This window comes from Phoenix dactylifera, chromosome 1 (genome assembly GCF_009389715.1).
Source record: "Phoenix dactylifera cultivar Barhee BC4 chromosome 1, palm_55x_up_171113_PBpolish2nd_filt_p, whole genome shotgun sequence".
Classification (NCBI taxonomy): Eukaryota; Viridiplantae; Streptophyta; class Magnoliopsida; order Arecales; family Arecaceae; genus Phoenix; species Phoenix dactylifera.
In genome coordinates this window covers 16,175,341-16,188,283 of record NC_052392.1, presented here as the reverse complement: position 1 = coordinate 16,188,283, position 12,943 = coordinate 16,175,341, and the positions used below count along the sequence as shown (strand labels likewise).

The 12,943-nt window shown below is 47.5% G+C and overlaps 1 protein-coding gene across 1 annotated transcript in view; it reads left to right on the top strand.

The window, feature by feature from the left end:
- LOC103705443 (2-(R)-hydroxypropyl-CoM dehydrogenase-like) overlaps positions 1–11,507 on the top strand; it is a 33,172-nt gene extending 21,665 nt beyond the window's left edge. Inside the window, 3 exon segments of the mRNA XM_039124923.1 lie at positions 10,513–10,742; positions 10,920–10,966; positions 10,968–11,507. Coding sequence (XP_038980851.1) covers positions 10,513–10,742; positions 10,920–10,966; positions 10,968–11,196 — 506 coding nt within the window. The 3' untranslated portion in view covers positions 11,197–11,507.
- The last annotated feature ends 1,436 nt before the right edge of the window (positions 11,508–12,943 follow it).

The following is a 12,943-nucleotide window of genomic DNA, read 5'->3' as shown; positions in this document are numbered from 1 at the left end:
TTTCCCTGCTCGTCGGTTGAGAAGCCTCGGCTCTCCTGAGGACGAGGTCCCCTACTTTGAAGAGCTTGAACTTGACTCTGGAGTTGTAGTATTGGGCCGTTTTCTGTTGGTATCTTGCCATACGGACCCGGGCGACCTCTCGTGTCTCTTCAACGAGGTCCAGGTTATTTCTGAGCCGGGAAGAGTTGGTGTCGGGGTCGTAATGCTCCACCCTTGAAGAAGGGAGGCCGATTTCCAGCGGGATGACGGCCTCAGTGCCATATGCTAGGTTGAAGGGGGTCTCTCCTGTGGGCAGTCGGAACGTAGTCCGGTACGCCCAGAGGATGTTGTACAAGTCCTCGACCCACTGTCCTTTGGACCGATCAAGCCTAGCCTTGAGTCCCTGCAAAATGGTACGGTTAGTTACCTCAGTTTTTCCGTTTGTCTGGAGATGGGCGACCGAGGTGAAGCGGTGGTCGATGCCGAGCTCAGAGCAAAATTTCCTGAAGTGGACATTGTCGAACTGCCGGCCATTGTCAGATATAAGGATACGGGGAAGTCCGAATCTGCAAATTATGGACTTCCACACGAAGTTCCGCATCTTTTGCTCGGTGATCCGGGCTACAGGTTCGGCTTCGACCCATTTGGTGAAGTAGTCGATGGAGACGACCAGAAATTTTCTTTGCCCGGTGGCCAGAGGAAAGGGCCCCAGAATGTCGATCCCCCATTGGGCAAACGGCCAGGGGGCGATGATGAAGTCAGCAGGGCCGAAGGTCGGCGTTGGATGTTAGCGTTCCGTTGACACCGGTCACTTCCGGACGAAATCCGTCGCATCTTTCTGGAGCGTGGGCCAGTAATATCCTTGCCGCAGGATCTTATGGGCTAATGCCCGACCCCCAGGTGATTTCCGCAGATTCCTTCATGGACCTCTCGGAGGGCATAGTCCGCCTCAGAGGGGCGGAGGCATCTGAGAAGAGGAGAAGTAAATGATCGACGATAGAGTCTGTTTTCATAAGACATACCGGGGAGCTTGGCGCTTGATTCGGCGAGCCTCTGTCTCGTCATGGGGTAGGGTTCCGTCCTGGAGATAGCAGACGAACCCGTCGATCCAGCTCGGTTCGAAGTCGATGCACATGGTGGGTTCTGGTTCCTCCGTGCTGGGAGTCTGAAGATACTCGAGCGTTGTCCCTTGGGAAGCTCGCTCATGCGGGAGGTCGCCAGTTTGGACAACTGGTCTGCCCTGAGATTCTCCGCTCTGGGAATGTGCTGATACTGAAAGAGTTCAAGGTAGACGTGAGTTCCCGCACTTTTTGGAGATATTTCTGCATGGATGGCTCTTTTGCTTCAAAGTCTCCCTGGATCTGGCTTACTATCAGCTGGGAATCGCTGAAGGCCTCAGGTCTTCCACTTTCAGTTCTTTGCCAACTTGAGCCCGGCGATGAGAGCCTCATACTCAGCCTCGTTGTTCGAGGCCGGAAACTCGAGGCGCAAGGCTTGCTCGGCCACCACTCCGTCTGGACTGGTGAGGATGAGTCCGGCCCCGCTACCCCCCGAAGTTGAAGACCCGTCCGAGTGTAGGACCCATGGTGCCTTGGGCTTCTCCATGGATGCGATGGTAGCTCGGGGTCGTCCGGCAGGGTGCACTCTACGATGAAGTCGGCGAGTATTTGAGCTTTAATAGCCGGCCTGGGCCGATATTCGAGGTCAAATTCCGAGCTCGACCGCCCATTTGGCGATCCTCCCCGCACGATCCGACCTTTGCAAGTATTTGCTTCATAGGCTGGTCGGTCAGTATGGTATTGTGGGCTTGGAAGTAAGGCCGGAGTCTCCGAGCTGAAATGATAAGAGCAAAGATTCTTCTCAGTTTGGAATATCGGGTCTCAGCATCCCTGAGGACCCGGCTGATGTAGTAGACCGGCTTTTGGAGCTTGTCCTCTTCCCGGACGAGGACTGAGCTCACTGCAACTGGGGAGACGGCCAGGTATAAGTAAAGGACTTCGTCCCTCTGAGGCTTGGTGAGTAGCGGGGGAGAGGCCAGAAGGCTCCTGAGCTCTTCAAAGGCCTGCTGGCATTCTTCTGACCACCGGAAGTCCTTTGGCCGCTTGAGGATCTTGAAGAATGGGAGGCAGCGCTCAGCCGATCGGGAGACAAATCTCCCCAAGGCGGCAACCCCCGGTAAGCCGCTGCACCTCCTTGACTGTCTTCGGAGGCGCCATTTCTTGCAGCGCTCGGATTTTCTCGGGTTGGCTTCAATTCCGCGCTGGGTTACTATGAAACCCAGGAATTGCCCGAGGTGACTCCGAACGCGCACTTCGCTGGGTTGAGCTTCATTCGGTATCTCCTGAGCTTGGAGAACGTTCGTTGAGGTCAGCTACATGGTGCTCCGCCGCTCGGCTCTTCACCAGCATGTCGTCCACGTAAACTTCCATATTTCGGCCGATCTGGTCTTTAAAAATTTGGCTGACCAGCCTCTGATAGGTGGCTCCAGCGTTCTTCAGGCCGAAGGGCATCACCTTGTAGCAATAGGTGCCCTTGTCGGTGATGAAGGCCGTCTTCTCCTCGTCTTCTGGCGCCATTCGGATTTGATTGTACCGAAAGGCGTCCATAAAAGTCAGCAGTTGGTGTCCTGAGGTGGAATCGACGAGCTGGTCGATGCTTGGGAGGGGGAAACTGTCTTTTGGGCAAGCCTTGTTCAGGTCGGTGTAGTCCACGCACATGCGCCATTTCCGTTGGCCCTTCTTTACGAGGACTACGTTGGCGAGCCAGTCTGGGTAGGAGACCTCCCAGATGAAATCGGCTTCAAGGAGTTTATCCACTTCCTCGGCCGCAGCTCGTTGCCGTTCCGGGGCGGAGCCCCTTTTCTTCTGCTTTACAGGTCTGCTGGTTGGCTTCACCTGAAGTCGATGGACCATGACCTCAGGGTCAATTCCCGGTACGTCTGCGGGCGACCAGGCGAAGATATTGGCATTGTCCCGCAGGAAGCTGATGAGGTGATCCCTCTCGCGGGCGCCAAGGCCGGAGCCGACCTGCACAGTTAGCCCGGAAAAATTTTCTCGTAGTGGAACTTGAACAAGAAGCTCACCAGGCTCTACTTGCTTCTTCCAAAGGTTGTCCCTCGCATCCAGGGTTTCTATGGGTAGTGAGGGGCCCGTTGGCTGAATCAGCGCCTCGGTCGGTTGCCTTACTCTGTGGGCCGCTATGTAGCACTGCTTGGCAACCATCTGGTCTCCACGGACCTCGCCTACTTCTTGGCCGGTGGGGAACCGCATGAGCAGATGGCGGGTTGAGACCACGGCTCGAAGGGCGTTTAGCCCTGGCCGCCCAAGGATGGCGTTGTAGACTGAGGGCAGGCGGACCACAAGGAAGTCCGTCCTCACAGTGCTCTTCTGGGGAGCGAGGCCAACTGTGACAAGGAAGCTGGCCTCACCTTCAACTGGGACCGAGTCTCCGGTGAACCCAACCAGTGGGGTATTAATTTTCTGAAGATGTCCTTCTGGCAACCCCATTTTTTGGTAGGCATGGTAGTACAAAACGTTAGCTGAACTTCCATTGTCAACTAGGACACGTTTTATATCAAACTTATTTACAATCATGGAGATGACCACAGCGTCATCGTGGGGGGTCTCAACCCCTTCCAAGTCCTCGTCCGAGAACGAGATGACTTCATCAGTACGCGGGCGCTTCGGGGAGACTCCTGGGCTGTTCCTCCTGCCGAGGCCCTCCCGATCATATTGATGGTGCCGGCGATAGGCCTGTTGTCGTCCGGGTTTTCGGGCGGTGTGGCGTTTTCCGTCGGCCTCCTTTCCTCACGTCGGTTCCTCACGAACCGTTGAGTACTCCGCGGCGGATGAGCGCCTCTATCTCGTCCCGGAGCTGGAAGCAATCCTCCGTGTTGTGCCCAGGTCTCGGTGGAAGCGCAGTACTTCCTGGGATTGCGGGGAACTCCCGTATCCCGCATAGGAGGCGGGGGTCGGAAGAAATCCCGACCCTCGATTTCCATCAAGATCTCGGCCCGGGGGCATTGACAGGTGTGTAGTTCTCGTACCTCCCTGGGTACGTCCGAGGCCGTGGTGAGACCTTGGTCGAGGTGGGGTCCTCCTCTGAGCTCGTCCCTGCTGCCGAGGGGGGCTCCTCAGCTGGGGGAGGTTCTTCTCTCGACGGGGGGATCGGCTTCTCTGTCGGCCGCGCTTCTCGTGGCGTTTCTTCTGCTTCCTTGAGGCGGGCTCAATCGTACCCCGCCTGGAGGCAACTGCCTCCTCGGCCTTGGCATACTTCGGGCTCGGGCCAGCATTTCGGTGAAAGTCGGCTGGGAAGCTCTTCTCAATGGAGAAGAGGAATCGATAGGAGCGAACTCCAGTCTTTAGAGCGACATGGCTATTGATTGGTCTAGCTCGCGAACTTTCCACGTGGCGGCAGTAAAACGGTCCAGATACTCCTTGAGGGATTTCCCCTCCTTCTGCTTTGATGTCCAAGAGGGAGTCTGCCGTCCGCCGTTGGCGTCGGCTGGCAGCGAAATTTGGTAGCAAATTGCCTGCCGAGTTGCTCGAAGGAAGATACAGTGCTCGCTTTAGCCCAGAAAACCAAAGCCGGGCTGTCCCTCGAAGAGTCGCCGGGAAGGGCCTTACAAAGTACGGCCTCTGAGGATTCTTGTAGGGCCATGAGAGCTCGGTAGCTCTCCAAGTGGTCGAGGGGGTCGGTGGTTCCGCTGTAGGGCTCCACTTGAGGCATCTTGAACTCGTGGGGACCCGGCTCATCCTCGATCTGGCGGAAAAAAGGGGGATTTGGTGGTGAACTCAAATCTCCCTCCTGCCTTGTTCTCTTACTGTGGAGTGCTTCAATCTGGCGCTCCAAGTGCTCAACTTTCCTGTCGAGCTCCCCTACCCGTAGAATCGTCACCGTGGTTTGCTCGGCTCACGGTGGTCTGGGGCTGGATTCAGCTTCAGAGGGTTGGGGTCTTCTGTTGAGATCTTCCCTCGATAGCTCTCTCTGGGGGGAGGTCCGCCCCTCATTGTTGGCTCTGGAGGAGCCATAAAAGTTCTGGCCTGGGAGAACCGGGCCATTAGGGGGAAACTCCGGCAGGACCTGGGCCTGCGGGGGTAGCGTTGGTAAGGCCTCCTCACGCCGCAGGCCTTGAACGGCGGCGGCCAAGGCCTGAACTTGCTGCACCAGGGCATTGAATTGCTCCGGCTGGACCTGAGGAACCGGGTCAGCAGGAGTAGGCAATTCTGGACGGAATGTCCAGGACTCTGTGGGGGACGCCGGGAGATGTTGGAGGCCCCCTTGCTTCTCAACTTCATGATCGCGACTCGGTCCCTTCCTCTAGCGCCAACTGATTGGCTGGAAATTAGACCCGGGGGGCGATCGTCGGTCGAAGAGAGGGAGCGGCAGGTGCTCACAGGGGAGTGGCGGTCCCGTCGGCGGGCGGCGTCCTCCGTCTGGGTGCCTGCAGAAAAGCCGGTGGCCGGGTCTTCCGGCGCCGGCCCTTCGATGCTTAAGTCAGAGGGGGGGCCAGATGTGTTTGAGGAAAAGAGCAGGAACAGTATCTGTAGTGTATGGTGTGTCCAACCCCCCCTCTGAGGAGCAAGGGCTCCCTTTTATAGGGGGGTCGGTTTACCTGTGATGTGATGGGGCGAGGTCATTGTACGGCTCGCATGTTGCTCGGATCGGCGCACGATCGGGTGAATCATTGCATTGATGTCGGAGGTGAGGTCGTCGTACGACCCGAGCTGGCACGCGATCGGGCGAATCATTGCATTGATGTCGGAGGTAAGGTCGAGATCAGAGACTTATCATAGTTGATTGGACTCTGCTGGGCTGACTTGCCATGGAGAGCTGCGGGTCCGTAGATAACAGGAGCCACGCGCATTAATTGTGGAGTAAGCCGGAGATCCGCATTAATTGTGGAGTAAGCCGGAGATCCGCATTAATTGTGGAGTAAGCCGGAGATCCGCATTAATGGTTGAGTGAACCGGGGGTTTGCAGGGGTCATGCGCAATAAATGCTGGGGCAGTGGCAGGATATGGCCCTCGGCCGGACCTCGGAGGGGTACGGCCGTAGTAGGTGGTCGACAAGAATAGACCTCGGGTGTCGGAAATTTTTCGGGTCGGAGGTTCTGAGGTCGGACGTTCCAAGGTCGGACGCCGACTTCGGCTGTCCAAGGTCGGCGGTTGTGCGACTTCTTAGGGGTAATTATGTCGCTTGAGGGAAACCATATTCCCCAACACTTGAAATTATGGACCATGACAAAACCATGGCTCCTCAAAGAAGTTCTTTGGATTTCGAATGAGTAAAGAGAGAAATCTCAGCATAGAGGTAGCTCTTGTAGAAATTGAGCACAAGAGTAGCTGAATTTAAAGCAACTCACGTTAGTGTAGGTGGCAAAAAGTTGCGCGGTAGTACAACTTCAAAAGCTCTCGGCATGTGGCTCGGTGGTTGGATTCCAGAATGTCGAGGAATCTTTGTCTCTTCGCCTTTTTTTTTTTTTTTTACGGATACCATAGAATGTATCCTGAGTGGTGGACCGTATAAGCAGCCACCCAGTCAGCCGCCTCGTCTTCTCACCATTTTTCGATGCGTCTTACACTTGGTATGTTTTGGTGCGCCGTGCAGTGGCATGGCCGCATGAGGCCATCGTATCGAGTTAAAAATTCAAATCATATTTCTGCACCTTCCATTTCCCAAAGAATGATGTGGAATAAAACGTGTGCGATGACGCAATCAAACATTTCTGGCGGCCACGATAAACAGAGGATCAGATTTACCAGGGAGGGCCATGGTCTCTGGTAAATCTCATGTAAACCGCGGGATGATTAAAATCTCTCAAAACACCATTCAAAGCTTGTTTTTTTTTCGTTAACACAGAATGCTTCATGCCCTCAAAGACCTTGGCATTTCTATCCAGTGAGACATAATAGGCGATATAAGCACATCTAACACCACTGGCTATGGCGACGGGTCTTTCCACAAAAATTTTTTAGGTAAGCTAGGAACGTCGCTACCAGAGTCGAAGATTGCAAGAAACTCTAGTCAACTTTAGCCAGTTGCACACCAAAATAGCCTTAAAGTATCCAAACAGAGCATGCTCTACTAATTTCTCTATCTCGAAGCATTTGTCATAAGTAGGGAGAGCCTCATGCCCCTCAGGCAAAGGACGCTCCTGGTTGAAAGATAAACCCTGGCAACCTTCCACAGGAATAAGGTAACTCGGAGATGAGTGCAGAGTCTTCATAACCATCTACCGTTAATCGATCGTGAAGCCTCTACTCGATACAAATTCCCAAGGTCGGAGACCCTCACCTTGGATCTACAGGTCGTACCCCAAGTCCTTCTATCCAGGCCACCCCCTAAATACTGCCAAAGTAAGGATTCTCTAAGCCAACTGCTCCCCAAAGAGACACCACACTGTCTCCGCATCCTATTTCCTCTCTTTTGGACAAAAAAAGTTGCACACCCTGAGACCTGAGCTGTATACATGGACCATGGTGGGCCATAACTGCAATAGTAGTTCGAAGATCTAGACATCATCTAGCACATCAATTGACTGGCTATCACCGATCACCCATCTAATTTGAGACAACACTCTCATAGCCCGAGAACCCATCTTGCGCCAAATAAAGGGAAATGCTGACTCATTTGGAACTCAGTCGCTGCGACCCAATTGCTGTACTTAGTTCTCATCAAAGCACTCCACAGACTCTCAAGCTCAAGCAAATATCGGGCCACATGTTTGGCCGCTAAGGCCTCTCTCCTCATCCACAAGACCATTCAAAGCTTTTAACATCGAAAATTGCTTCAGGTGTTTTAACATTTTAGCCCTTATTTTTCCAAAATTAAGCTTCAAAATAGCTATATTGTTTTTTCCTCCTTTCCTTTTTTACACTGTAACCAACAAGTTTTCTGACGTCATCATGAACTCCAAAGTATTATTTATTTATTTATATATTGTTTTTATATGCTGGTTTAAGTTAGTTTAGAATGAGCTTTAGACTAAATATATGTAATCCTAGTATAATTTATTTTGTCTTTTAGTGATAATTTTATGGAGAGAATTTTTGAGGCTTCTTGGAGAAGCATGAGATGTTTATGTGAGAGAAGCTAAACTCATTATTTCGTTGTTTATTTCTTTCAATAAATTTAGTTTTTTTTCTAACTTTTTTCTCCATTTCTTTTGCTTGGTTTAATTGATACTTGTTCTGGAACATAAGCTGGCGCATTTGGCTTATTCCAAATTGCATATTATTTTACATGGTATCAGAGTTATAGATTTTTGAGAACGCTAGTTCGCGTATTTAGGGCTCTACTTGGTATATGAGCTACATGCTTTCAGATTGATGGTTTGTGCATATGTAGCTCTGTATAATTGAAGAATTTTCATTAATTTGCTATATAGCAATGTAAGCATGTGGATTTTTATTTTGGTGATGCAAGATGTGAATCATAATAGTTGATGCTACAACCATCTCTCTCATTAGGATAAGCATATCCGACTTCACCATTATCAACTTGGCTACTTTTACTATTTCACTTATTTCCAAAAGTTTGAATAGCACTTGTTATCCCTTTTGAAATCTATTATCAATTTATATATGATAGAACAAAATTTGTGGGATATCTTAAAGAGTCAAAAATGATGCCAATAGATACTCTTAATGACGAGATTGCAAGAAGAAAATGGAATAATAAATTTAAACAATTCAGAAAAAAAGCACATGGCATTGTGAATCGATGTATACAACATGCTTGGTGGCCACATCTTAATACAATTTTCTGGATTTTAAGGCATATTATTAAAACCGTTGATTATGATATTTTATATACTTATAATTCTTCAGTCAAGTTACTAGGCTTTACACACATAGACTATGCTAGTGACATAGGCACGTGTAGGTTTACGATTGGTAATTCTTTTAACTTGGGATCTGATATTTTTTTCTTGGTACAGTAAAAGTCAATCTATTATGCCACGAAGGTGGTAGCACGGTTAGAACGGGGCTAAGATTCCACCGGAGTGGCCTAGGTTCGAAATGCGCAAGCGTCGATTAAATGCGGGGACCGGATGCCCTCCGCTTGGTTTGCCCGGTGGAGTCGCCATCTGGTCTGCCGATACTTAGATGGTGCTGGTGTGACATACTCACACATGGAAGGGGCTGCCACGTTAGTGGGGCTTCTTCACGGGTAGGGAGGCTATGAGTAAAACTTGTCTGCTCGTATCGAACATTCTTCAGCGGGAAGGGGGCCCAGTGGGGGTTGCTACGCGGGTGAAGTCCTCCTCACCCCCCTTTTTTCTTTTTCCCTAAGCAAAAAAAAAAAGTCAGTCTATTATTGCACTATTTTCTACATAGGCAAAGTATCATGCGGCCACGATGCTAATTTTGAGGATGACCTAGCTCACAAGGTTGCCTAATGATTTAATTCAGAGTAGTGGTTACATTGCTCCTCTTTGTTGAGGTTCACCATCACTTTATTAGAGAGTGCTATCCAATTGGCAAGGAATCCTGTATTCATGCAAGGACAAAGCACATCAACATTCCTCATCACATCATTATAGGGAAAATAGTAGATAAAATTTACTTAGTGGCCAAGAGAGAGCCCACTGTCACTTGGTGAAATTCTTAAATTTACTTAGGAAGGCATTTCTTAAGTAGAAACGTCGATTTAAAATAATATAATATACTTTAATTTCTTGTTAAATAGTTATCATATCTAAGGATAACAACATAAGGTGATGAAAAGAAAAATTCAAAAGAAATTCAATGATGTAAATTTAGAAAAGGTAAAAGCAGACATTGAGTTATTCAGGTGGCAGATAAGATTTACAACTCAACTGGTGGATGCATCAGTAAATGTGCGTAGGAGGTGGAGCTAGATAGCAGAAAGCTTTTGACATGATATATAGAAGACTTCAAATAATTTCTAAGCGCAACAAAAGAAATTAGCAACTCCTGATAAACTTCTGTCTAAACTAACACAATAGTAATAACTTTATTTCTTCTTTTTTTTTGAGAAGTTATAATAGAGATGTCATAAAGGTCTGATTTTCCCTTGAACCTGGTAGATGGAATTCCAGATTTGCCAAATTTTTTATTAGCAAAAGTTAGGTAGCAATTAAACCTGAGCACATACCAAGATATACTAGATTTGCATGCTTTGTTTGGCTTTTCTCATATTCAATTTCCCAAAGCTAGATATCTGCTTCTCATTATTGGAGCAACTTCTGTTTAAATTATAGTACGAAAAGTTTTTACTATCAACTTTGAATCGTTATATAATGACCTTCTAATGAAACTAATTGCTGGTAGGTGAATGTTTTCTTTTAGTTATGTGTTTTCCTGATAAAGGGTTCGTAGTATAGGCAGACTGCCGAATATAATGGGACTAGACTTCAGTGTGGATCCTTCTATGGTTCAAATGAAACATTCTTCTTGCTTGCTTATTTGTATTGATCTCATCTTCTGCCCTGATGACCAGCTAATTGTTTATGGTCTATTTGCACTCCAGCTTCTAGCTCTGACCCCAATTATTTACGCTCCTCAGGTTGTGTGTATTCTCCTCTGGATTGGCCTGAAGAGGAATGGAACAGTCTCATTTCCACGAATCTAAGTGGTCTATGGCTGGTATCCAAACATATCTGCAGACGGATGCATGACACGAAGCAGAATGGATCAGGGATTAATATCTCATCTATTTCTGGTACTCAACGTGGAGAATTACCTGGAGGTGTTGCCTATGCTGCATCAAAAGCAGGTGTCGGTGCCATTACCAAGGTAATTGTCTGTTTTTCCATGAAACATTAGCCTTGACACCAACTCTTTTGAGAAGGAAGAATTCTGTAGTCAATGAAACACCCTTCACCTTTTCAGTTGATGGATTGTTACTTCCAAATTGCTTCCAATGTTTTCAATCGCGTCACCAGTATTCTGAAATTGGAATCTGATGAACAGGTGATGGCTTTGGAATTGGGGGTTCATAGCATCAGGGTGAACGCAATTACCCGGGTTGTTCAAATCTGAGATAACAGAGGGTCTCATGCAGAAAGGATGGCTTGACAGAGTGACCAAGAGGACTGTTCCCTTGCAAACATTGGACACATCGGATCCGGCACTGACGTCGCTGGTCCGGTATCTGATCCATGATTCATCAGAATACGTGTCGGGCAGTATATTCATCGTCGATGCTGGTACCACATTGCCTGGTGTACCCCTCTTCTCTTCCCTCTGATTCATGTCTCGTCTGTTGTTACTGTTCCATTGGTCTTCTGAGGTGAGACTCACAATTCTTTTTCAGAGCTGAGCACAGGTGACTAGTGATACATATATATGAAAAAGGGGCGACCAGTGTTCCAGTCTCTCTCTGAAAAGGATGGCTAGTGTTTCAAACATGATTTTTCTCTTCCTATTTTCCTGCTTTCCGCTGGAGTATAAACTCTGTCATTGGCTCGGTCTTGCAGAATAATCAATGATGGCTCTTTTGCTTGTTAATTTTTCGATTTTTTCTTGAATGGAAAGTAGGGATGATAAGGAACCTGAAGCAAGTGGGAAAGAATGGGCCTCTTTTTTTCGAACAAAGAATTCTTAACCGTGCATGGATCTCTGATTTCCTGCTGGTAGCCCATCTAATTTTTTTAAAATATTTTTTTTGATGACAAGGGAAATAATCATTGCAGTAGATGGAGGGGCAAAATAAAATTAAAGTGGAAGACTGGCAATCTGACATTAAGCTGGAAACATGTCATCAACAATCACTGGAGGTGCCCGGTGGGCTATCATTATCAGTTAAGACGAAAGGGAGTATCAAGTTGCTCAGCCTTGTCTCATTACTTATAAATAGAGCTGATCATGAACCGAGCTTCGAGCCTAAATTTTATTTATTTTTAATCAAATTTTGGGCTGAACCTATTTAAAATTTAATTTTTTCTGTGCCCAAGTTCGGTCCATAATCAGCCCTAGTTATAAGGGTCTATCGTGTCCAAGGCCAACTAACAGTAGGCATGAGCTAAGCTAAGCCAAGTAGCAAATTGCTCAGCCTTGTCTCATTACATATATAAGTGTAATCCCCACAATCTTTAAATAAACGAGTGGCAAAAATGAAAAAATAAAAAACATATATTAGGGTAATCAAGTGGAGCCTGAGCGATGCTTGAGAACTTCTGTTTTGATTTTTCATGACCCCATGTTGTCCCAAAATTGAACTCAACTTCAATGAGCTTGATTATTGACTTGACTTGACATTCTATTTGGGCTTACTTATGATTGAAACTTTAGAAAAAGTATCACAATTTGATTTATTTCCTAGCTGAACTAGTTTTGAATGATCTCGTCATCAAATCAAAGGCTAACCATAGTAAACTATGCGAATTAAACATGCCAAAATCTAGTTAATGCTAACAACAAATTGCTTTTTTTTTGGCATTTAAAGCAGGATATGGCTCCGTGAAATTAAAGTTTGACCAGTCCTCCCCAACCTTTTGGTAGGTCAAACGGTCTCCGCACAAGCCACCATCCCTGACTGATCTGTCAGCCAAATGCAAATCTTAGATGCCTCCAATCCAACATCCATCTTGAATAATGGGAAAGAAGATGGTGACAAAATGTTTTATACCCAGATATTATCTTCTGGAGGACAGGTGGGGTGAAAGCGTTTAGAAGCCAGCAACAACCACTGTGAATTTTGAGGAATTGAATGAGCTTCAAAAACCTAGTATCCTCGTTTTGTAATAACAAGATTTTTTGTTTTCCCAAACTGTTGAATGCTTTCTCTGAAGGTACCATTCGTCGCCACTTAAGCAGTAGAATAGGTAATTTGGGGTAGAAGCCGGGATTAGCTGCTCCTTTTTTTAAAAAAGAAAATATAAGAACAAAATAAATCACTTATTTATCATAATCAATCATCCAACATTTTAGGACAATCCTCGGTAACCTCTTGAGATTTATTGGGACTCTCTTATAAAATAAATTTCAATCTCTAA